Source organism: Fundulus heteroclitus, chromosome 17 (assembly GCF_011125445.2).
Source record: "Fundulus heteroclitus isolate FHET01 chromosome 17, MU-UCD_Fhet_4.1, whole genome shotgun sequence".
Lineage (NCBI taxonomy): Eukaryota > Metazoa > Chordata > Actinopteri > Cyprinodontiformes > Fundulidae > Fundulus > Fundulus heteroclitus.
Window position 1 is genome coordinate 8,153,462 of NC_046377.1, and position 26,025 is coordinate 8,179,486.

The window sequence follows — 26,025 nt, forward strand, 5'->3', positions numbered from 1 at the left end:
CGGAAGTGGGGCCGGATGTGTCGACCGTAAAGGAATCTGTCGGAGGGCTGCAGGTACAAACGGGAGAGGCGGAAGGGTGCATCTCCGACTTGGAGGATAAAAACAGTACAACTGACAGCCACCAATGGTGAAATGCAGAGGAAAGTGTCAGCCCCGTGGGGCCGTGTACAAACGCTTGAAAATCACAGCAAAAGAAATGTCAGATTGGTTGGCCTGAAAGAAATAACCTACGTGACTTATGGCTCGCTTGAAGCAGGCGTATATGGTCATGTTATGACGTTTTGATCACGATTGTCACCATTTGTGGTTGTTTTTGGACTGTTTTATTGACCATCTCCACTCCTCCCAGCCACCTTACTTAGTTCCACCTGCTGCCACTACTAATCAGTGTCACCCAGATCACCTGTCCCTCTCCCTATATACACTTCAGTCAAGCTCCCAGAACATTTTGTATTGTTTCACCGCCTGCATGTGTTGTTCCTCAGTGTCTTCTCGTCGTTTTGCCTGTGTGATCTGTTGTTACTTGGACCGGTTCTCGCCCTGACCTCGCTAGTCTGTTTACTAGTGCTGGTATGCGCTGCCTGGAAAAAGGTTTCTATTGGGAGTTCTGTGTCTCACTCTGCTCACACTAGGAAGACGTCGGCAGCTTCTAGTCTGGTTCTGCCTGCATCCACTGGTCAGCCTGCACCTGTCAGTCCCTGCCTTTATCCGCCATTACGTGTCCTGTTATTGCTTTTAAATTATAAATAGCTTTTAGCACCTGCAGATTTGATTGAACAAACTGTAGGTTTAAGAATGATTTCCGATATATTTAGCTTTACAAATAGTAACAGTTTTTACCTCCATAGCCTCTTATTTATAATATCTCTACTGAGTAGCCATTCTGTTATTTTTCTGACTTTTAGTGGAATAGGAAGGACAAGCCAAATAAGAATGCTTTTCACAGTAACAGACAGCTCAGCTTTTTTGGGTTTTATTGGTTAATTAACATTAACTGACCCCCCATACAGATAACTCCTCTGCAAAACTAACAAACCCAGGACATAAAACATCGTTCAGTGACCCCAACTTTATTCCATAGGGCAGTTTATTGAACTTGTAAATGAGTTAGGAGCCATTGTGCATGACTTCAGTTTCTCTACACTCACAAAACAATAAAGGTTTGAACATTTATAATAATTTGCTTCAACATTACATTCAAAGCTGTAAATTGTTATAGCTACATCTTGTTAAAAACACAGTATTTACATGAATTGTAATACACAAATTTTCATATCTGGCATACTTACATTGATCTCTTCATAATTTACATGTTCTCAAGTACTGATTAATGTGAATATTTAATCTTCCAAAATTCACAACATGATAAAAAAAAAGATTTAAAATACAAACGATACTAAAGCTACCCGATCCCCGCCCCGCATCCCAAAGTTGATTCGCTGAATATTTATGCTGAAATTCCCTCTAATTTACAAAAACAGTGTGAAATGTGCCTTTCACAGGACATCTATGCACCGCAGCGAAGCGACGTGACGTGGCTGAACAGAGCGACTACTCATCGCGCAGTCTACCCACGTCCGTGTTTTTAATTAAACAGAAAGCGAATCTCGACTGTACAAATATTTGACTTTGATTTGTTTGGAGATATTCCTCACGCACATCAATCCTCTTATATTTATTTTTTTTAAGGTCACCGTTGATTGCAAAACTCAAACTCAAACTTCCACATACTGTTTGCTTGAATACAGTTCAGGAAATCCTTTGTGCTCGTCTAGGTTCACAACTGATTAGGGCAAAACAGAGATCAGTTGAGACAATTAAAGAAAAAGGTATTTAAAAAAATGTGACTTTCAAGCATCTCTGAGCTGTTTGCTTCAAGATTTGAGGTAAGAAATAAAGATTATATTATAGTTTTTTTTCCAGTTTACTTTGGCACAACTGCTAACCCCTCCGCACCCAAAAGATGTGCTATCATGTACATGTCATGCAGAAAGAATAGGGTGTGTTTACATCAACAGCATCAAACCTCTGTCAGCCGACTGTATGAGTGCATGCATTTGGTCAGACCTCATGACTTCACTTTGTTGAGTTTAAAGAACAGAAGACGTCTTGGTTTGTAAAGCGGCAGGTAAAAGGTCACTCAATCATGAGATGTTAGAAGAGCCTTAGATCTGTTGTTACTGTGCCGAAGATATTTCAGCTGTTTTACTGCAGAAAAATGACCAAATATGATCCCAACTAGGCACGGGCCGGTTAGCGGTATCAAGTCAAAAATAAAGTCATAGGGTTTCAAATCCACTACAATTTTTCACAATACCGTTCCTGCGGTTGAGTGACAGGGTTGCAGCTTTCTCTTAATTCCTCAAAGTTAAGTTTTATCAATATGGTAATACCCTGAAACTGTGTTTTTTTTTTTTTTTTTTACTCAATACCATTACAATCTCACACTGGCCCATGCCCTGTCCTAACTATTGTAGGAAATGTAGCGTGACGCACAAATGCAGCCTTTGATGCGACTCTAAATTGAAATTATATAAGCTCTTTTTAAAAAGATTTCTGCACCCTCACTTGTGAGGATAAAACAATAAGAACACACCCTTGTCTTTTACACTTCACTGAAATGCATACTCGAGGCCTCTAGCACCTTTTTTTTTTTTTTCGCCAAACAGTATACAAATATATTGAGTTATTTAAAAAAAAGATTAACAAATAATTAAAAAAAACGTGCAAGACTCACAGATAAAAGACTCTGTTTCCAATACTTAAGGCAAAAAAAAAAAAAAAAAAATCATTTATACCAATATACAGACATCTGAAATTATTTCTATCAAAATTGTGTTTTGTTTTCTTCTATAATGTTCAGGTAAACATACACTATGCCCGACAGTGGTTGAACTCACTGTCTGCAGTAGAGAGAACAGTGCGGAATGACCACGGCAAAGTTGATGCCTCTTGTAAGTGTGGAAGGGAACTCGTTATCTGGTACTTTTAGCTTTTTCTTTGTTTCTGACTGCCTGTCAAATCGGGGAGCCCGCCTCTATTCGTGGGTCGTACCCGAATGCCAAACTGAGAATTCACATAAAAAGTGAGTGCCGAGTAGAAAAGTGCAAAATACGCCAGTGTGTTGTATCATCTCGCCTAAACAGACACCTATAGCTGGGACACCTTCCTGGGCAGAGGTCTGGGTCTGGGCAGCCGAGGGTCAGCACTCCCGTCCAGCTTCATGCTGCCCGTTCGGAGCTGGTGAGGTTTGGGCGGCAGGGCCGGGGGGTCCACCTGCGGCGGGATGGAGAGGCTGTGGGGAAGCGGCACGGGCCGACGGGGGTTGTTTCTCTCGTACACGTGGTAGGGAGGGGGGGTCTTGTTCTCTCGGCGGATCGGCTCGTCCGAGCTGCTGGAGACGGAGTTCGGCAGGGGGCCCGGCGGGGGCAGAGGGTGGGGCGGGTGGTCGCCGGCGGGCAGCTCGGTGCCGGAGGCTTCCGACACGCTGCAGCGGCTCAGGGAGGAGATGCCGCTGCTGTAGCTGCCGGACAGCACTGGGGAGTTGGAGACCAGGCTGGTGGACTGGCACTCGGTGGGGGAGGGAGTGAAAGGAGGCATGACGGTCTGGAAGGAGAAGAACAGACATTATATCAACTTTCAGTTAAATTGATTTTTTTATTTTCTTAGTCTTCTGTTTTCTAAATGCTTCCTATCATGCAAGAAGATGGACAATGTTTATCAGATCTGGTAAATCTTATGCATGTCTCAACATCAACAACTGCCAATATGACTAACATTTGCACCCACTGTTCTGCTGTCTGCTCGGTAGCGATAATAACTCATATAAACGGAAACCATTTTTTTTCCCAATGGAGGACTAGATTTTTATATTCCTTTAATGGATCTGGTACACCGGCATGAAAAAAATACAGTATGCTGCACGTCCCCGCAAGAAAAGAAAAAGAAACTCAACCTTGAAGACTTCAAAATGTTTTTCTAGGCAATTACACCATGCTGCTAGTGTTTCTGCTAACACCTAATTGGATCAAGTGGACTATAGAGTTGATCAGTACAGTTCGCACTACAGGGGGCATGCTCAAAGAAAGGTAACCAATTTGACATGCACTGGTGGAGAAACCTTATTTCATCAGGTTCAAAAATCTATAGATGTAATATAGCACTCATAAGTAATTTAAACGGGTTGCCTTTTTTTTTTTTTTTTTTTCAAAAACAACCTTCGACCGAACAGAGTTTGTGCTCCTAGAGATGAGTAAGTGCAGCCCTGTCAGAGCGGCTGCATGTATTTTCTGCAGGTTCACTGCTCCCCAAAGGTTTGTGGGCTGGTAATGGGCCCCTGGCTGCAGCCTCTTGATGTGTGTGCGCTCACGCTCTGGATAATGCGGCCCTGCCTGGGGTCTGCAGAGGATCGGTCGTGGTGCTGTGCAGTGATGGGCAGCTCGGTGCCTCGCTACAGGCTTCCTGTTTTGCCGCAGCGACACGCGCTCCACAAACAAACCCGGCGGGCGTGCGCGCGGCCCCGTCGCACACAAAATCTGCCTGAAGGAGCGCGGTGAACGCTGAGCTGTCACTTACACGTTGAGCGCGCACACGCACGCGTCCAAAACGCAGCGGTTGTCACACGCGAGAAGACATCGCGCACCTGCAGCCGAGCCGGGAGCTTAGTGCCGTTTGTGGAAAATCAAGATCAAAAATCCGAGCATGGATGAGTCCAGCAAGGCAGAGACCAGCATCAGCACGGCTCCGCTTCAAAACAACTTTTTAGCCTCATTAGGAGCTCTCGCCGTGCTTACTTAACCTTTCCCCAAACCTCTGCAGCTTAGACTGGCTGGTAATAACTAATACGAAGCTCATTAATGACAAATCTGGGCCTGAAGTCAAAGCAAAAAAAATAAATAAAATAAAATCAGTTTGTCTGCAGAAAAATATAATAAAAAAAAACACTTTGAGTTCAAAGATGTTAAACTGTTGTTTCAACACCTCAGCTGATAGATGCTGAGGGAGCGTTTAGTGCAGCTTACTCGGGTCTCACTGCATTAAGAGCAAAATCATTTTAATTTACAGCGCCTTGCAGAACTAGTCATACCCAAGGGAGTTTTTTTTTCCTCCATATTTCACCAGAATATATACCCTCAGGCTTCATTTTACTTTCACTTTACTGCAACTACAACAAACGGCGGTCCACCTAAACTGACTGGGTAGAGAAACACCCAAAATGCCCACGGCGACTCTGGAGAAGATGCAGAGATCCAGAGCTCAGGTGGGAGAATCTGTCCAAAGCACCTAAGAAATCTGGTCCTGATGAAAGAGGGACAAGAGAACGTCCATCGTTGAAAGCAGTTTCCATTTCACCGCAAGTCACCTTCACATACATCAAACATGCAGAAGCTCCGGTCAGACGAGACCAACATTTAGCAATTGTGAAGCATAGTGGTGGCGCCATTATGTAGGCAAGAGAACCTAAATACTGGCATATCCAGCAACAAAACCTGTTAGAGACTGCAAAAGACTTCACACTGGGGTTGAGGTTCAACTCCTACCAGGACGACCACGCTAAACATAAAGCTAGTGCTAAAACAGAGCTGGTTCAGATCCAGGCACATTCAGTGTTGGAACTGCCCAGTCAACTCCTGTTGAGAAGTAGCGGCAAGTCCTGAAAAATGGATCTTCGCAGATTCCCTCCATCAAACCTGACTGAGCCTGTGCCATTGAGCAAACCAAACTATAGGTGTAAAAAAAAAAGTGTTAGAGATATACCCCAAAAGACTCACAGCTATAAATGCAGCAACAGGTGGTTCTACTCAGACACTGACTTGGTCGGGCAAGGACTAATGCACAAAACTTAATTTTCTTTGTAAAAAACAAACAAAACAAAAAAAAAACTGCAGAGACCATGTGAAAGTTTCCTATGCACATCTTTCCAATTAAAAGATGTCGCAATGTGTGGTTAAAATCTCACAAATTCTGAAAAAGGTCAGGAGCTATTAATGTTTATCTTTTAAAATGATTTGAAAATGTATCAGCAGAGAAGCCTAATAAAGTCATGCAAGCTTTTTCATTAAACAGGTGACATCCCCACAGAAATTTGAATATATCTGGGTGATACAGTGAACACCCTCAGGCCAAATCCCGTTCTGGGATCTCTTTGGGGACAGCTGACATATTAAGCGCTAAATCAGGAGCAGCGGAGCTGTTCACAGCTCCAGTGAGCAGTAATCCAAGCTCCCTCCGTCTTACGTTTGACACCGAGAGGGATAATGACCGTTTCCAGAAGAGCGAACAAAAGCAGGACCCACCTTTTGCGGCGATCTGGACATGGGACCCGGGGACTGCGGCCTCGCGTTTTTAGCTGAGGAAACTGCGGAGCAAAAAAAAACAAAAAAAAAAAAAACACAGTAGTGAAGGGACAGAATTAGAGGAGCGGTGTTTTCTCTGACTCAGTGGGATGACGCAGCATGAAGTCATGCAAACAAGAACACGCGAAGCACAGAGGGCTCTAGAGCCGAAAGCATCAGCAAAATCAAATAGGCACTGTTGTTCTGCTGGTCCTTCGGACCGCCTTAAGCTGTTTCTACACCCAACAGCTGTTCTTGCACTGTGGAGAAGAAGAGATACTCCATCTGCCGACGATGCTGTTGGGTAACTGCTCTACATCCGAAAACACTGAAGTTAAATCTGTTTCATCTGTAAATAAGAAATCTAAACATTAAATAACACTTTGATCTGATGGGAAAGAAACACTGAAGTGTGTTGAAATGCATTTATTGAACAAATTTCAAAAAAAAGAAAAAAAGAAAAAGTAACCCAATAGCACAAATACCAGCATTTGAAGCCAGTCAGTATAGAAAGAGCTGTTGCCGTATGGCTTGTGGAGGAGATCAAGAGCAGAAGGAAGACTCAGATGGGAAATAGGAGATTAGAGCCAGTGAGAGCAGCAGGTGTTCAAAAGCCAGACGGAAAATTAGTACCATTCTTCAGAGGAGGCTTTACCGCGATCGGCCATTTTTACCTGCGTACGGTGGCCTAGGAGGTACGGGAGGGCATATGGGTTTGCCGACAGTGTCAGAGAAGGCGGGTGCACGCTCTTTCACACTGTCTAGGCTCCAGCTACTGGGAGTTGCTCTCACTTCACAGCACAAAAGAAAAAAAAAATCACATGATGGGTTCACATGCACAAGCACAGCAGACAGTGGAAATGTGGACGTTTTCTACGGATAAAAACATGCTGAGGAAAGTGCTCTTTTAAAATACATGGCACTTTTGGTAAAGGTATGGAAACAAATACCTCAAAACAAATTTAGATTTTATTACAGTAGCTTCATCTCCCGTTGAAAAACATTCATGAAAATCCAACCTTTATATTAAGTACATTTATTCAATCGGGGGAAAAGAAAATAACAATTTCCCTTTGCACAACCACTCTGGGTCATCCAGACTCCTGGGTCCACTCTTCTGCACTTTTCTCTCGAGCTTGCTTAGGTTATGAAAGAAAGTTGTGTCTGGTGTACCATTTCTGTTGATTTGTTGTGTTTGGATCAGTTCCCACTAGCTGAGGCCACCAGATTTTTAGTAGCCCAGGATCATTATTAATGTCCCAGTATTTCAAAGCACCCATGATGCCGTGCAGAGTAAAGAGGCTCCCAGAGCCTTTGGAAGATAAACCAATGCACAGATTCAAAGCTAGTTCACCATACCTTCTCTGATTTTTCCACATATTCGTCAAACCCCACATGGAGTGCTTGTTGCCAAAAAACGTTAACCCTAACCTCCTCTGGCCAAAGCATGGGGTGCCATCTAAAGTAGAAACGTCATCTAAAGTTCACATATTTATGTTTGTGATGGTAGGATAGAAAAGGGGTTTTCCTGGCATGCCTTGCAAGCAACTGGTTAGCGTACATTGCATCTGCCGTATTTGCCGGACTATAAGTCACAGTTTTTTTCATAGTTTAGCCGGGGGTGCGACTTATACTCTGGAGCGACTTATGTGTGAAATTATTACACATTTTTACTGGTATATCATTACACCTGTTATTTTCACACCAAACCGCAAGAGGGCGCTCTAGGCCTGTGTTGAATCAGACGTAAGTGACGTAGAAGCCGAAGTGCCGCATCTTCTACCTCCGGAGTTAACGGAGTTATTTGAAAGTGACACCGAGGATGAATATTTCACTGGATTTTAGTTATTTGGAGTGACACGGGCGCTTTGAGTAACTTCTTGGCATGTTATTTATGCTATAGTTATCTGAATAGCTCTTAATATGTTAACATACCAGGGACATTCTTAGTTGTGTCATGTAGCGTAAGCTAACCGTACAATTATTCAGCCTGTTGTTGCCTCCGTTCTATTTTTATGTAAAATTGCCTTTCAAGATGACATGTCTGTTCTTGATGTTGTATATTATCAAATAAATTTCCCCCAAAAATGCAACTTATACTCCAGTGCGACTTATATATGTTTTTTCCATCTTTATTATGCATTTTATGGCTGGTGCGACTTGTACTCCAGAGCGACTTATAGTCGGGAAAATACGGTAATTGTTGTATTTTTTCAGCTTGTTTTGTTGAACGGCCATGCTGCAAATCAATTTCCCATCGGGGGACGGTAAAGTTACCATTACTGTCAGGGAGTGACCTCACCTAACTCCAAACCTACCGCCTCCTACCGCATGATAAGCTTGGGTCCACATTCAGCCTCGCTTGTCAAAGTTCCAGTTGTTTAAAACTTTGTAATTCTTGTTCTGACTGTACAGTGAAGGCAGGATTTGCCCATTAAGTATTTTGTTAAATCGATTCCCTTAATGCTCCCAACCACGTCAACACGTGCTGCTCAGAGGGGTTGCTTCGCCGCTGGGGTGCGTGGCCCAGGAGGAGGCTATAAACTCTGGATTAGCAAGGCCACATAACGACAGCTAACTCATTATTTACACCAAATAATAATAATGATGTATTAACATAAAGAAATGAAAATGCTCCGATTAAACCATTTCGCTTGTGACCAACGACCGTGGACTGAATAGCTTTCTGCCAACCTGGTTTTTAAGCATCATTTAGGTTTTATTCATTCACATTCCAGACTTTCTAGAAGTGTTGCCGCCCAGAAATAGAGCGAGGGGTGGAGCTGGAGTTCATGATGTCAAGCCGCAATGGTTCTGTTCAATAATTGAACATATTTTAATTTTGTTTTTCAGGCAGACGATGCTGCTGCAGTAAAACAAGACTGCACTTTCGGGTTTTTCCTCGTTGTCAGTTGGGATATACGTCCGCGGCAAAGTGCATAACCCTCAGGTGATGGGTTCAACTGGAACTGTTTCAACACTTTGGCTTATTATACAAGACATATTTCTGTCTTCCTTTTGAAGTGGGGAGCAGCTGAGTGGAAATGATGCAACGTCCCATTCTTCAAAAACACACACAGAGGACATTTGTTGGGTTGTTTGCTCACTGTCAATCAAAAGCGGATCAAAACAATCTCTTTTTCAGGAAGATAATTTTGCGGCTTGATTATTTGCTTCCCTTTTTTATATTCATTAGATTTATCTTTGACTTCCAAAGGCTTTCTTTGATGCGCACATTTGGATATCTTCTGCAGAGCGAGGCACGCGGTGAGAAATAAACAGGCGCAGTTATTTGAAATCTCAAGCAGCACTCGTTGAGTAAATTATATAGTTTGACAGTCAGTCCCTACTTTAGATGCATATATTTCTGTAAAAATAAACTGCAATCAGTCAGGAAAACTGAAATTGTTGCATGGGTAATTCTTCTGCTTTTATATATATATTTTTTTTTTATTTATAAAGCAGGGGAAGTTTTTATGTTGTGTTTTAGAGTGGGTGTTAAATTCTAACAACACAATCCAAAGATATAATTAGAGGTTAAAAAAGTTTCACTTCCAAAAGTAACAGGTTCTGTGTAAATTCTTGCACCTTCTTCATCATTGTCATGTGTACAGACGGCCCACATCACCATATTGTGGGGGTTTACTGCGCCCTTCTCCCGTTGCAGTATTTACAGATCACACTCGGCTCGCAGGCAAAAGGTGTGTTTTTTGTGCGAGTCGCAAGGAAGCTATCACATCCACGCTCCTCGCTCTTTATTTAAAGGTGTGTCATCCGCTACCATCTGTAATTATTCCTACGCTGAGGCAAAAGTGTGGGATCGTCGCTCGTCGATTGCTTTGTTAAATAAAAATACAAAAAAAATGTACGGAGGTGAGAACTTTTTTTTTTAAGACACCAAGCAAGAAAACTGGAAGGAGTTATTGTATTTTGGCTGAGGTGTGGATAATTGTCTTTAAAGACCATAAAACTGGCAGCGAGCTTGCAGAGGATGAACCATAAGCACCCTAAACAGACTTGTAAAACCTTCTTAAGAGCTGGAAAACAATAGCGGTAAGGGGGAAAAATACTCTTTTCATGCTTTATCCGAATAAAACTTTAGGTTCTGATGATAGACAATGAACAAGAGCCTCAGATGAAACTTTTGAACCCCATTAAAAAAAAATACTATCTTCTCTGGCTTAAAAGTTGCATCGGGTAACACAAGGTTAACGGTTCAAAACACTCCTTTAATTCCTATCAGTATTGCAAGGCATGCATCTTATCCTTTATAATTCCCCTAACAGTTTTTTTTTTTTTTTTACAGAAGAGTGTTACACAACGCTATCATAAGTTTATGTATATTGTACTTTAAACCCTGATATCATGTGCAATCCATACTAGATATGTTAGGCTGGGACCCGTTGCAGGGCAGGGGAGCAGAATCGGACTTTCAGCTAAAACACGGCAAATCTGGTAATCCTAATGGAATGCAAGATTTTCAAATTGGAAGTTCTTCCACAGTCAGCGAGACATCAAATTATCATAGTTATTTCTATAGTCGAGATGTGTAAAGTGGTCTCTAGATGGTACATGTAGTTGTTTCTGCTCCTTGTTCAAAGGGTTTCTAAGTTTCAGTGAATTAAATTTCAAACTATACTTCTATACTTCTATCATGCATCAGCAACATGGGTGACACCTTGGACTGCCTGCTTCTGCAGCTCTGCATAATAACCCTGATGGCAACCATTTTCTTTTGGAGATTAGCATAAATGGACACAAATGAGGGATTTGTGAAAGAAAGAGTTTTTCTCCTGTGAACATCAAATAATAGATAGTTCCTGGAAGAGTCGTTTTGTGTGTTTCCGACTGCTGAGCCGACATTTCCCAAGTTAGGACTATAAATAGATGTGCAACGATCTCGAATGTGTACCTTTATCTGGTGCCGAGAGGTTGGGGTCACTCCTGGGTAGAGTGGTGTCGCCTATCTGGTGAGCTGGAGCTCTCTACAGAAAAGGAAAATCACACAAATCAATCTTAAATACACACAGCCTTTAAGATCTTTAAGCTGTGCTACATGGATGTGCTGTCTATAGAGATTTATAATGCTTTCACAAAAAGTGGACAAAAGCTTTCACGGAGACCGAAGTTTTAAAATCTACAGAGCCGGCCAAAGATTGTTTAATGCCCTAGGCAGAACTTGATCTGGGGCCCCCAATTCCAGTTCACGTTTTTTCAAATAGTTTAGGGAGAAGGTTACTTCTCAGAAGTCATTCATTTAGTCAGACAGTCTTGTCTGGCGTACAGCATTTCATGTAGAGTCAGGAAAGTGGGGCAAGATGTCATTAATCGATTAGCCTGCAGTTACACTGAGCATGAAATTTGACTCCAACGCAGACAAATTAGCAGAGTATCCATTGTTGTATTTACTTCTTCAGTTTGTTTGGGGCAGGCGGCAAACTTGGTGCGGTAGCACATCCAACTTCAATCAAATTGATTCCATCTGGGTGCTGCAATTTGTCTGAATAGTTGTTTTTGCTTTTGTTTTTTTGAATGATAGGCTGAAATAAAAACAGAAGTAATAAGGCTATTTATTTGAAATGTAAGAAGTAGAAAGCACAGATAATTGCATAAAACTCTAAGGATTAGAAGTAAAAAACCTGGCAAAAAAATTATTACTCTGGTAAAGTTTAGTATAATTTCAACTTAAGGTAACAAAGTTGTACTTCATGAATTGACACCTATAGCACTGATATACAATACGGACAGGATACAAATCAATATTACTCATTACAAATGAAAAAAAAAAAAAAACACCAGTACTTTTCAGCATTTCCATCTGTATTTTCTTGATTAGTTGCTTTACCCCTTTTTTGCAATGTCCCAAGACACACGTGTGGATAGAAGCTTGTTTTTGGGAAGTTATGCTTTATTTTGAACAATGACCATAATACACAAAAAATTGAAAAACTGGCCGTGACATGTTTTATAGATGACAAACCAAATATAAATCAGGTTTAATGGGTTTTACAGAAAAGTGTGTCTAAAAGAACTCAACTATTATGCTAATTATGAAAGGTTATACATAACTTATAACTGGGAAGATACACCGCAAAAAACTTTTTAATTTGACTTCATGTACGCCTTTAATTAGAAAAATAAGAATCTAGTTAAACAACTAATCTTTTGAAAAACCAACATTAATCAGCCAATAAGTGTTTTGTAGCATGTAGGTCATTGGCTATAATTTCCCGCTTGTGTAGAATTCAACATAAACAGGGTGAAAAAGAGGTGAACTCCACATTAAGCTGTGACCGCAAGAGATGAATTGCTTTGAAGAGCAAACAGATTAGGCTTTTGTTATCAGAGCTTTGTCTGTGGATTGATTGTGAGGTTGGGTTACATACTGTCCTTCAACGAGGAAAGCAATTACTATATCAAGTTGTTCCCATAACCTCTTGTTTTTATACTAACATCGGTGTGGTGCATAGGACTGTTCCTATTTTTACAACAGTGGAATAAGGCCAAGCTAATCTTTAACAAAAACAGAAATAACATCTAATGCTCTTGAAAAATTGCACCTCTCAGCGACAGAATGGCCTTACACCACGAGCCCTCGCCAAGGAGACATTTCTGTCTCTTAGGTGGAAGTCCCATTGAGATGTATTGTACATTAAAAAGGTGACCTTGTTTTCTGCAACAGTATGCGCCTCATTGGGTACTGCAGTTGTTAAAATTATACATACTTGTCAGCTAAAAACCATTATAACTTTTCAAAGAATTTCATAGGCATGCATTTAATGCGGTATCAAAATGCTATTCTGAAAGTTATTTTTTCTATTCTACAAAAAATGTTATTTCATTTTAAGGAATTCAAAGAACTTCTTGAATTTCCTCAGAAGTCCTTGTCTTAATTATAAAGTATTATAGTACTGAAAGTCAACACTTTATACATCTGAACGATAAATTTTTTCTGAAATACTACATCTACAGAATGTCTCAAGTGGTCCAGAGTAAAATTATTAATTTTATTGAAAAGTAAACATGTAGTATATAAATAATTGTTTCATAAATTTTGTCTGGTCTGAAATATATAAATATGTACTTCAGGTTCCAATGCCATCGTCGACATGAAAGTCCCGTGAGACTTTAACCTAAGGATCTGGCAACTGTCTGGAAAACAGCACAACTGAAAGTTGGAGATGCTTAAAGCTGTCAAAAACATGGACAGCCATGGTGTAGAACCTAAAGCAGCATTACCAATCACTCTTATTAAAACTACATTTGGAAAATTACAAGCAACATGTCTCTTAAGCATCAACCTATTACCAAAATCATATCTACTGGTTGAAGACTTTGGGACCTGACTGACTTGTGGTAACTGGAGAAATCATGAACTCTCATGTAATGTATGAACTATTAATACCATTAGTTTATGAAAGGACAAAAACCCCTTACTCCTCACCCCATACGAGTGTATGTAAATGAGCAAGTTTGTATTTGCCAACCTGCGCAGGATCGAGGGGGTTGGGGAAGATGGCGCTGACCGGTCTCTCTCGTGGAGACAGACAGGCGTTATCTCTGGAATGCTTGTGCTTCTCTGCCATTTGAGGCGAACCTGAAATGAACAGCATGATATGTTAGAGCTTTGACACACACACACACACACACACACACACACACACACACACACACACACAAGCATGCGCAGACGCGTGCGGGACCAAACGGGGAGCAAGGTGTTAGGCTATTACCCGCGAATACCGGCAATCAGGAAAGGCCAATCTCTCTTTCTCCCTCCAAGCCTCTCTCTCTCTCTCTCTCTCTCTCTCTCTCTCTCTCTCTCTCCGCCGTCCTTTCAGCCTCACTAGCTCCACAACATGATAAATGGCCTGACCCCTCCTTCACACACACACACACACACACACACATCCTTGTCACTCCCTCTCACCTCACTCCCTTGACTCCTCCGTTACACCGGACAGTCACAACGGAGGCGTGAGCCGCAGCTCGACACGTTTACATATGTAACGCAAGACGACAGATAGGCGCAGGAAAAAAAAACAAACGTGCAAACTCTCTATTATTGCTGCCCTTCCCCTCAGCAGCTGCCGCATGAATCTTGAACCATTAGCCAAGTTGACAGCACTTGGAAGGCTATCATATGAATATAAGATGGCAATCGCTGGCTCTCCTTCAGGTAGCGCCACGGAGGCAATATTTCTCTGCACGCTTTATGGGTAGACAGAGGGCACTTTTATAAGGGCGCCGCCCGCTGTCAGCAGCTTGCCAAAGGGGAGTGCATACGCTTCCATAAACGTCTTCATATATTCTCGCTTTTTATGATCGGGATCAGGCAGAAACACATTTACACATTTGAACACGTCGGGATGAGAGGACGTCGGGATGAGGCATCAGCTATTCGCGCAGCACGGCGGAGGAGGCTCCGATAACCAAGGCTGGTCTGGAAAGGGGGAAAGGGGGGAGTTTTTTTTCAGTTGTAAAAATCTCTTATTCTCTCGTACCGTGTACCGCGTTTTCGTCGGCTCCGAGTTCCCTTCAACACCGTTTCTTCTAGCTCATTTATTTATCTGTCCTCATTTTGTATTCTCTTTGTTTTCCGTTTCCTCGGTTTGCCTTCCTTTAAGCTCACCCTTCTACATTCTCTTTGAGGATTTTCCGCTGGATTCCAACACCATCAGAGGAGGGGGTGCCATCGCGGCTTGGGAGAACACCGTGCTACTGAAAGGTTAAAAGTGCAGTCTATCTCACTGGGAGCGCTGGATTCAGATCATTTGGGACGGGAGCCGCAGCTGGATGCAAGCCTGCAGCGCTTCTTATTTTGCGAAAGAAGCCGTCTTACCTCTGGCACTGGAGGGGGCTGAGCTGGTGACGTTGGGGGAGGCAGAGTGGTTGGAGCTTAGGCTTGAGGTAGACGGACTGGGCTGTGGGTGGGAAAGACAACATTATCTACATCTGTGTTGAATCAAAAGAACATGAATTAAACTTGGTTTGATTAAAAATAAAGTACACTGCTACACAATGGTGATTTTATTTAAAAAAAAAACATTGTCAACTTGTGGCATACATGCATTTAATACATTTCAACGTAGATATTTCACAATGCAGTTTTTGTTTTGCGCTTGAAAAGACATTTTGTGCTGGATGGAGCCGCGTCCCTCCATCCATGACACCGCTCGCAGACACTGCATGACCAGGGCTCAGACAACCGTAAAATATCCCTCCCACCCCCATCATGGACCGTTCTCCCTGCTGCCCACCGGCAAGAGGTTCAGCAGCTTCAAATGCAGAACAACCAGATTCCACAACAGCGTGATTGCACATGTCCTAAGGCTGCTAAACTTCCATATATATATATATACCCCCCCATATATATAGAAAACACTGCACAAGGACACTGGGAACTCTATTGCACTGATTGTAATATCTGCAGACCACACGGTCCGTTCATTGTTGCAAAACATGCTGCCGCTACAACTACTTGTACTCATACGGTCTTGCACATAATTGCTCTGTACAAATATATATATATTTTTGTTTGACGCCACATTCCTGACAAATCACAAATACTTAAATCTATAAGGTTTTGCTTTTGGTCTTGTGTTTTTACCCAGAGCCTTGTAATGACATGTCGCTCAAATGTACATTGTGGTTTTGTAGATGAATGATAACAAAGTCTGCCTAAAAGCTGAGCTTTTTAGAGTGAAGCTATTGCAATACGTTGAACTCTACAAATGAGGGATGTAACGGAAAATCGGGTGGTGACTGCGGAAAGAGAAAAAGCTGACTGATTTTTCCGGTCAGTGAATACTACATAGCTAAACCTCGTTGGCACTAGTGACAACACTCCCTGGTGTGAAAGTTCTTACTGAAGGAAGAAGACTCAGTTTGCTCTTTTTCACGATTCAGTGAGGCATAGAATCTGTACAAAGCGCTTAAAAGGAACCTGTTTTCCAGGTTGGCATGCTTGCTGCATAAGGGAGACTAAGGAGATAAAGGAAGGCTGAACAGACTACCCTTTTGAGCTTATGACCTCTGTGCTTGATTCAGAAATGTCGTCAGCCTTTTTGAAATCTCGGCGCACAGAGATAATGTGTATTCCCTGTGTGTTCTCTACAGGGAATACACAGAGACTGAAGTGTACGGTTTGTAAAACTAAACCACAGTAACCGTGCAAATCTCTAATACATTAGCTAAAGTTTCAATTTCACCTCTGAATTCATGTGATCAGTTTTTCAAAATAACGATAAAATCATATTTCACACACTGTTACAGTGGTCAGCATTACACTCGCTTTGGGCTTGCTTGGAGAACAAAAAAAAAAAAAAACATTTCTGTATTTTACTATCAACTGGATATTGTGAAGACAGGCATATTTTCAGAGCACCTGTCATATAGGATACACATTATATGCACCGGCAGTGTTAAGCATTTACGCTACTAGCGCTGTTAGTATTACTCGCTGGAACCTTGGTATGCTCTGGAGAACTTGCATTGTTTAAGACATGAACGGGAGGCTGTAGCTTTAAAAAAATAAGAGATTGAAGATTGGCAGCAAAAATACCAAATGTATACAAAAAAAACAGCAACACTGTTAACATTTGTACAGTCCGTTTTGAGATCTGCATACACTATCAGTTTATTGCTATCATAGTGAGACAGGTTTTAGTAGTATTAGTAGTAGTAATATTGTCTACAACTCAACCTTGTCTATCCTTAGCTCCTAGCTCAGGGGTCATTTGCCATTTTCACTCTTTGTAATATTTTGTGCAGCCCTCAAAAGCAGTTTATGGCATTTTCTCCAAAAAGAAACAACTTAGATACAACAATTTCAAACTAAGTAGGGCTACAACCATCCGGTGACTTTTATTCAATAGCAGACTTGGTTACACCCACTCATTAAAGCTGGCACAATACAGCAAAGCTTTTATAAAGCATGATCCAAATCCTGTTCTCATTGTTGACAAGAATAGGTTTTGTCGTTTTTGTCTTTTTCATGAGTGGCGCAGCCAAAGTCCCGACTTGAATCTGACAGAGTTAACTGTCAAAATGGTGGAACAGTAGAAACATTTACAAGTCAAACTGCTGTAATACTGTTAAAGATCTTTCCCCTGATCGAGATTGAGAAGGGTATGCATTTTCAGCAGATACTTGTTCTTATAAAATGTAAACAGATTAATTTTGTATTATATAATATCTTTTTTTGAACGACGCCAGCCTCAATTCCTATAAAAAAAAAGATCTTGGTTGTATAAAAATATAATAAATCTAAATTTGTAAATATCCCTGTATGTAAAGTGCTTTAGATGCCTGGTTTTACTATTGTCTATTGAAGGTCAACTGAATGCATGTAACACCTTAAAAAGAAAATATAAATCTTTAAGTGGATGTCCTAAACTAACTGCATACTTTTTTCCTCATCCTTCCTTCAGTAAAATCGCACATAATCCGGGAAAGATGAGTGTTAATATTTAAACATATTACCCTAATTGACTCAGTAAGATTCCTGACAGCAGCCGTTTTTTTTTTCTCCCCCTCTTTCCATGTTTCCCCTCTTTTACTATTACTCCAGGCCTGCCAGGTGCGGCAGACGGCTTGCCAAGAGTTGTCGGCAGCTCTTTGAATTGGCCAAATCTAGTTTAGATTAGACTCAGGCAGGCTCCCTGGACGGCCGGCACAAAGCACCATGTCCTGAATTGATATAATCATGACAATTTGTTTGGCCTGGACAAGAAAGTCGGGATGATAGTGAGAAAAAGGGTCAGAGGAGAGGGGAAAAAAATGAGGGCAGAATGGAGCGAGGATGGATTAGAAGAAGAAAAAAAAAAGTAAGGCGTGTTGAGCCTGTGGGGAACAGGAGGGCAAATGTTGGGATGTGGACTCAATCTACTTCTTTAAGAGCCCTTTCCGGGGCCGTGGGGGTGGCGCATAAGAGGCTGCTTGTATGTGTGTTTAAGGCCGAGAGATTACCTGCATGTTGAAGACTTCATCCGAGCTCTCCGACTGCCCGGTGATGTTGCTGACTTCGTTGGAGGCTTGAGATGAAAGCGAGGATGACGAGTAACGGTTCACTGCAGGGTAGCTGTGGGGGCTGGAGGAGACAAAGAGCTTTCGTAAAAGGAAATCCGGCTGTTTTGATAACTTACATGAACTTCCAGATTCAGCGCCTCTCAAAAGTATCCAATCCCATTTAACTTTTTCACACGTTCTCAGGTTAAACCAAAAACTTCCGTGTAGCACTTTGGGAAATTTTATGCGATAGACCAACAGAAAGTTGCACAGAACTGAAGTGAAACAAAAATTTTAATTTTCTTAATGTTTGCTTTTTCACAGATAATCTTAATTGTAGGGTGCATCTGGATCCAACCCCCTTTACCTCATATTAGAATTGGGTGCAAACTGGCCTGCACTTTTTGGCCTACATGCAAAATGAAATTGTGGCCATAAGCAAACACTGCACATAGCTATGTCTGCAGTGAAACATGGTGGCGACAGTTTCATGCTGTTGGGATCCCTTCCCAAAAATAGAAACAGGGAAGCTGGTTTGGAACAGCCTTTATAACCCAGAGGGTATCGTCCCTGCTAAATAAAATTAGCCCCGAGAAATAAAATCCATACAACTGTTATATAACATAACGTATCATGTATGAACTCAATACTAAAATTAACTTGTTTATGTTTTTATCTTTTTTTTTGTACTTGAAAGAATAATATTTAAAATACTTTTGCAGGATCCTGGCAGGGGCATGGGAGTTTGCCCAACCAGTCTACATGTGCTTTGTGGATCTGGAGATGGCATTCGACCGTGTCCCTCGAGGGATCCTGTGGGGGGTACTCCCTAACAAGGGTACTCCCTAATAAGGGCTGTCAGGTCTCTGTACGACCGGTGTCAGAATCTGGTCCACATTGCCGGCAGTAAGTCGGGCTCATTTCCGGTGATAGTTGGACTCCGCCAAGGTTGCCCTTTGTCACCGATTCTGTTCATAACTTTTATGGACAGAATTTCTAGGCGCAGCCAAGGTGTTGAGGGGATCCGTTTTGGTGGCCTTAGGATTGCGTCTCTGCTATTCGCGGATGACGTGGTCCTATTGGCTTCATCAGGGCGTGATCTACAGCTCTCACTGGAGCGGTTCGCAGCCGAGTGCGAAGCGGCCGGGATGAAAATCAGTGCCTCCAAATCCGAGACCATGGTCTTGAACCGGAAAAGGGTAGAGTGCCTTCTCCGGGTTGGGGAGGATGTGCTGCCCCTAGTGGAGGAGTTCAAGTATCTAGGGGTCTTGTTCACGAATGAGGGGAAGATGGAGCGGGAGATCGACAGGCGGATTGGTGCAGCGTCTGCTGTGAAGCGGGCGCTGTACCGATCCGTTGTGGTGAAGAGAGAGCTGAGCCAAAAGGCGAAGCTCTCGATTTACCGGTCGATCTACGTTCCTACCCTCATCTATGGTCACGAGCTTTGGGTCGTGACCGAAAGAACGAAATCCCGGATACAAGCGGCTGAAATGAGTTTTCTCCGTAGTGTGTCTGGGCTCTCCCTTAGAGATAGGGTGAGGAGCTCAGTCATCCGGGGAGGACTCAGAGTAGAGCCGCTGCTCCTCCACGTCGAGAGGAGCCAGTTGAGTAATTCGGCAGCTGGTTAGGATGCCTCCTGGACGCCTCCCTGGAGGAGACATCCAGGGAGGAGACCCAAAGGAAGACCCAGGACACGCTGGAGGGACTATGTCTCCCGGCTGGCCTGGGAACGCCTTGGGATTCCCCCGGAGGAGCTGGCCCAAGTGGCTGGGGAGAGGGACGTCTGGGCATCCCTACTGAAGCTGCTACCCCCGCGACCCGACCCCGGATTAGCGGAGGAGGACGGATGGATGGATATTTTTGCAGGAAAAGCACAAAAAAAACACTGAAAAAAGTTAGGCTAAATATGAAATAAAGAATATCTTATGATTAAAGTTTTTGTGCCATTACTGTCATTCTCTTGTAAAATTCTTTGCAGAGTTACTACTTTTCAATATCAAAATCCACCAATTGTTGGCCACAGTTATAAGTTGTCACAATGGAGGGCCTAAAGTGCTCCAGAACTGCAGGTTGCCGACTTCTGGTCTAGCACATAAAACCTACTAAGTACTATCCATTGACGCTTTCAATGTAGCCAGACAAAACAAGGTTGTTGTTTTTTCTCCCAGTTACTTTTGCAAGTAAGCGTGTTTCACTTACCGTAAATTCACAGTGAAGTCCAACACAATGGGCAAACCGGCAGGAAGCAAAAGAGAGCAGAGGGATGTCAGTTTTGGATGAAAAGCAATTGTTACAACAATTACAGCACTTCATCAAAACGACATCAAGAAATTAAAAATTTGAGATGTCCTGCGGTGTTTGTTTTTTTCCTCTCATAGAAATCAAAACTCGGTGCATGAAAAAACAAAAAAAAAACAAAAAAAAAAAAACGGAAATGTCACAGTGAGATTGAAGTGATGCGTGCCTCCCCAAAGTTTTTGTGCCCCATGGGATCAGACTGTGGAAGGAGAATGTCGCAGGTAGACAGGGTGGAAGGGTCACTGAACACATCAAAACACCACCCATACACAGTCAGCAGCACAGACGGATCCCAGTTGGACCCCCCCGCCCCCCACCCCACCCTCATTTGTTATATGCCAACAAAGAGCCACACCAGTAAACAGCTGGAGGATGAAGAGTGGATGAATTATAAATCTTTAACGTGACAAAACACGGATGTCTTTGACATTTTATCAAAGCCTGATTTAAATGCAGATGTACTTTCAAAAAAATATATATTAATGGAAAAAAGGGCCATCACCTCCGCCTTGCAACCCCTCTGCCCGCGTCGGGGCTGATGATACTGGGCACCGAGTTCCTGTAAGTCCGCGGGCTTCCGTTGGTGAAGGGCACGGGGCTGGCGCGCACATACGCCGGGAACTCCTGGGGTTTCACATGGAGGAAAGTGGGAAAGCCGACATGATTAAAAGGCTCCTCGGCGTCAGCATGTGGTACACAAATAAAATCTGCGGAATGCAGATGTGGGCAAGTTTGGGGTGGCTTCCACCCTTCCAAAGACTGCAGGGGTCATTCGCTGTGAAGTCGGAGCACAGCAGACGCTTTCTGCTGTCAAAGCTGGTTTACACTTCTACAAAGACTTCTGTTAATAATTTAAAGGAAATCGCACAGCACATGCAATCTTCACTAAATTACATTTGATACGCTTGAATTCGTCCGACGGACAACCTGGTGGCCTACCTGTATGCCCAGGCTGGATTTCATAAGATGGAACTGGTCCACTAACTTCTTATGGAGAGGTCTCATGTCTTGGGGAACATACTTCTCGTGCACAGCGAGGCCGAATTCTAAGATGTGCGCCTGCAACACAAACACAGAAACTTCAAACGTAGTCTCAGCCAGAGGTTTACAAATATTCGCTGCCAGTTTGGATGGGATTCGAGAGTTTGAAGGCAGATCTCCTCGTTTTCGTTCCATTTGATCCGCATTGCGCAGTGCACAAGTGCTATTGGCAAGGAATATCCCCACAGCATGATACTGCCACCACCATGCTTGACTGGGGGATACTTTCAGAAAACTTAAAAAGAAATGTTATCACCTTCCATTTTACTCCTCTCTGCGAATGAAGAAATAAATACTTGCCTAAGGTGCATTGATCTATTCTGTCCTAATTAGAATATTCTGTCTAACGTGTGTTAATAGTAAGGAAATAAAGTGCTTCAAACATGCATCACACAGACCGTGCTTGCGTGTTTTTGCCTATAACAAACTGGCCGCCTGGTCTCACAGACCGTCTGCAGTGGCTCTTTACTCCATTTGTGGCTCCCTCGCTTTGTGAGTCATCGCTTTCCGTCATTTCAGAATCACAATCAGGTTATTTTGTCAAGTTTGTGCAAACAAACAAGGAGTTTGACTTCATATGGTAGAATAAGTGCAAAGGTGCAGGCTGTCTGGGCATTATGTTCATCAGCCTGGAGACAGAACCTCTTTGACTCTGAACATTATTTGTAAATTAAAGTATGCAAACTTTGGACACAGACTAAATTTGCCATTTTTTCCAGCTATTTTCCATTTTTGTTTGCAAAAATGACAATACATGGCCATTAACAGCAATAATCCTAATCTTGTAACCACATTCTTACAATGAAAAACGCAGTATGCAGTATGAATTGGTTTAATTCCGCATTTTCTACCTGTTCAAACATGAGCTCCCTCAGCCGGCCGATCTTGTCTCCGTCCTCGGGATGATTCATGATGTAGTCCTTCACGAAAAAGGCCTGCAAGTAAACAAAATGCAGAACATCTGAAGGCCCGAACTGCTTATGATCCCAGCAGGCCTGACTCAGTGGATGTTTTTATTGTTATTTATTTTAGTTTTTGTTTTATTTGTGCAGGCTTTCAAAGCATTCAGCAAGACTGAGCAAATATACAAAGGGACTGAACTAAAAAAAGCATTACCAAAAAGTTGGATTTCAAAGAACTCAAACAGGATGATTTAAAAATCAAGATTTATAAAAGGCTCTTTTATCGCTTTCATTGGTGCCACTGCTTCTTGTTCTATAATAGCCACATTTATGGTAGGCATGGGTCGGTATGAGATTCTCATTGATTAATTCAGTCAATCCTACTGAATCACACAGACAGATTGATTAAAAAGCTTCCTATCGAAGGAAACACCAGCAGATTGCATCGAGTCACTGACTTGATTAAAGATACCATGGTATCATGGTACAAAAAAAAACAAGGAAAAAAAAAAACAAATATGTATAACATGATCACACTGCAAAACCAGAAATGCAGCAATTAGTCCTTCTACTGCTAAATCATTAAGGTTATCATCCAACTTATGCCATATGTCTACCATTTTCTTCAGTTACACTAATACAGGCATAAAAAGAGAATCAATATCAGAATAATTTGGTAGTCATTTTTAAATGCTTATTACAAGACTGACAATATGGTATTAGCTGCTTAAAAGTTATTATCTTGTCAATAAATGACCTAATTTTCTTTCGCTGCGCCATTCCCTCCCATCTCGTCGTTGTCTGACTCTTCCGTTTCCATTTGTGTGTTTAAGTGACATTTGCCCCTGCGTGTCTAAGCTGCCAGGGGTTGTGACTTTGATTGACAGGTATCATGAATTATTCAGATTGGATGAAGAATGACTCAAAAAGAAAAAAAAAAAAACTCTGATTGGCCACAGGCTCAGAGATCTCATTTAAGAGGAGAATCTTTAAATGACCAGTCACAAGCCTGCACGAAGTCACATGGAAGCCAAACGTTTAAGAACACACATACACACTCATACGGGTGCCGCTGCACGCCATTTAAGTACATGTTATCAGACCTGCAGAAAAAAATAACTGAAAAGACTCAAAATGGAATGGGAATGGGAAAATCTACATTCGAGAACAGATGTGATAATTCCTATTTATTTTGTAATGTCTGTTTACTGCTTCTATACTTTCTCCCTGCAAGCTTAATGGTCGCCTAGTGCCCCCCATTAAAAAGCCGCCACTGCTAACAGCCAACCACCGACAAAGCTAGCTTGTTAGCGTCTCGATGAAGCTAAACAAAAAGACTAATTTGGACACTTGGACTAGCCAAACCTGGACTAAATTAGCCTAAACAATTGTAATTTATTAAACTTTTACTCTTTTTGTGAAAAAAAAAAGAACAACCAAAAAAACCTGACAAATTCTTCTATCATGCCGATTTTGTGAATAGTGTCAGTTTTTATTATGGACCATTTAGGCAGGTTTCCAGGGGGGCATTAGAAAGGGGGGGAACAAGAGCACCTGGTTTAAAGAAAACAAACAAAAACCAGCTACACCTGCACTTGAAAAAGTTGCCTGCATGAGCAATCAATGGGGAATCGCCACCCCCTGCTGGCTGGGAAGGTATTCTACACGCTTTGTGGGAGGCTGCTTCCTAGCATTGAGATGATTTCCTGCATTTTCCTGATCGGGGGGGGGTCCATCACGTAAGAGCCGCCGCCACGTAAGAGCCGCCGCCGTCCTTGAACCAAATACCGCGCACTCTCTTGAGAGCTGGAAGTCTCGTTTCCATCCCCCTCCCTCTACGCAAACTGTCAGGTCCTTGCTGTTTACAGTGGCATCAGCGCTTGTCATACGTCCTGAGATTACCGCAAATCCTTCCCAGCCTGTGTTAGACTAGGCTGAAAGCAAGAAGAGAATATGAGATAATGAAAAGCCCTGCTCACAATCTGTTCTCAAATCTGCCCCCAAAAGGAAATTCAGAAGAGGGAAGGGGGGGGGGGGGATGAATGAAGAGAGGCACCAACACGTAAAGGGGGTGTTTGCAAAAAAGCGCAGTACAGTTCCTCTCAAGGACACAGCTGTCTGTTTTGAAAGAGACAGACTGAGAGAAAAGATGCTTGAGGCTGCTTTAAACACCTCACAAACAAACACAGATCCCTATCAAATGGCTTTCAGAGTCTCAATACTCAAGGTGTTTTAATATTCCAAACATCACCAGATGGCAGTCCTTATCAAATTAGTATGCACCCTACAGGAGAGCGGATCTTATTAAGCTCAGAAAAAAAAAAAAAATGCCCCGGTAACAAATTTTAAAACATTTCGGTGCATAAATATTGTATACTTTCCGTTGCATTTCCGCAGCGGCCACAAATTATCAGGCCGAGGGGAAAAAAAAAAAGGCTGCAAAACTGATCGATAATCTGGCGCGTGATGGAAATCTCCCGTCGGACCGCGGACGAGTGGGACCCAGCCACCGAGCGACTTCAGTTAATCATTAGCAAAGTCCAATTAAAGAGGGAGCGCGGAGGGGAGGGGGGGGGGGGAATAAATCAGAAGCCGTTTCTCCCCTCTTCGCTTCGGAAAGGGTTTCGACTCAGACTGGAGCGATAAATCTGAATATTAATAATAACAATTTCTCCCTCATTTGTAGCGAGGGGCCTCCACAGCTGTCAATCGGCATTACGGAGGGAAAAGGAATGAATAGATTTACAGGCGTGGTCCCCGAGGGCCCGCTGCTCGAAGCGCGCCTCGGAGAAAAACGGGCGTTGACGTCGGTTGGCGGTGAGCGCGGCAGAACGAATGAGCCATACGTGTCCGGTTGGTAGGAGGATATTTTAAAAGGTGTCAAATATCTTAGCGTCTAACGTCAAGAGGGGGGGGGGGGGACGTTTACAAGGAATTAAAAGCAGCAGAGAAACGTGGCGGCGGCTTTCCTGCGTATGGGGCCTGCGAACGGGCACGAACGGCTGAGAAACACACACCCATCGCCTCCAGCCCCCCCAGATCCACGCTCACAGCAGTTGCTAAGCGACAAGCAGAAGAGTCCACTCGGTTTGCCGAGGCTAAAAACTGTCTTCCTGAGTAGATTTTAAGTTGTTTTTTTTTCTTTTTTCCCCCTCCCCTTTGTTTGTGGCTGTTGTGCTTTTCGTGGAAAATTGGGAGCGCGCCGCTCGGTTATCCCGCATTCTCTCGCGCGGTGCTTTGCGAGATGCTGCAAGTGGATGCAAATGATTGTCAGCGAGACTGAAGATGTTTCTCTTTTATTGTCTGCCTCTTACCATTCCACCCTACAATGCAGCAGCTGCATAAATCCTCCTACCTCATTCAATAAGCTAATATTAGTCATCCATCTCTTTACACTCCTTCCCCCCCCCAATTTTCTTTATGCGATTTTTTTTTTTTAT

The 26,025-nt window shown here is 42.6% G+C and overlaps 1 protein-coding gene across 1 annotated transcript in view; it reads right to left on the reverse strand.

The window, feature by feature from the left end:
• Positions 1-1,051: 1,051 nt before the first annotated feature.
• Positions 1,052-26,025, reverse strand: part of dock4b (dedicator of cytokinesis 4b) — a 155,962-nt gene continuing 130,988 nt past the window's right edge. The window contains exons 44-53 of the mRNA XM_036148815.1: positions 22,535-22,618; positions 21,582-21,701; positions 21,145-21,266; positions 18,306-18,417; positions 15,178-15,259; positions 13,823-13,932; positions 11,248-11,320; positions 7,010-7,126; positions 6,297-6,358; positions 1,052-3,606 (exon numbers count right to left, since the gene is read on the reverse strand). Of these exons, the coding sequence (XP_036004708.1) occupies positions 3,151-3,606; positions 6,297-6,358; positions 7,010-7,126; positions 11,248-11,320; positions 13,823-13,932; positions 15,178-15,259; positions 18,306-18,417; positions 21,145-21,266; positions 21,582-21,701; positions 22,535-22,618 (1,338 nt within the window). The 3' untranslated portion in view covers positions 1,052-3,150. The remainder of the gene's footprint in view (positions 3,607-6,296; positions 6,359-7,009; positions 7,127-11,247; positions 11,321-13,822; positions 13,933-15,177; positions 15,260-18,305; positions 18,418-21,144; positions 21,267-21,581; positions 21,702-22,534; positions 22,619-26,025) is intronic.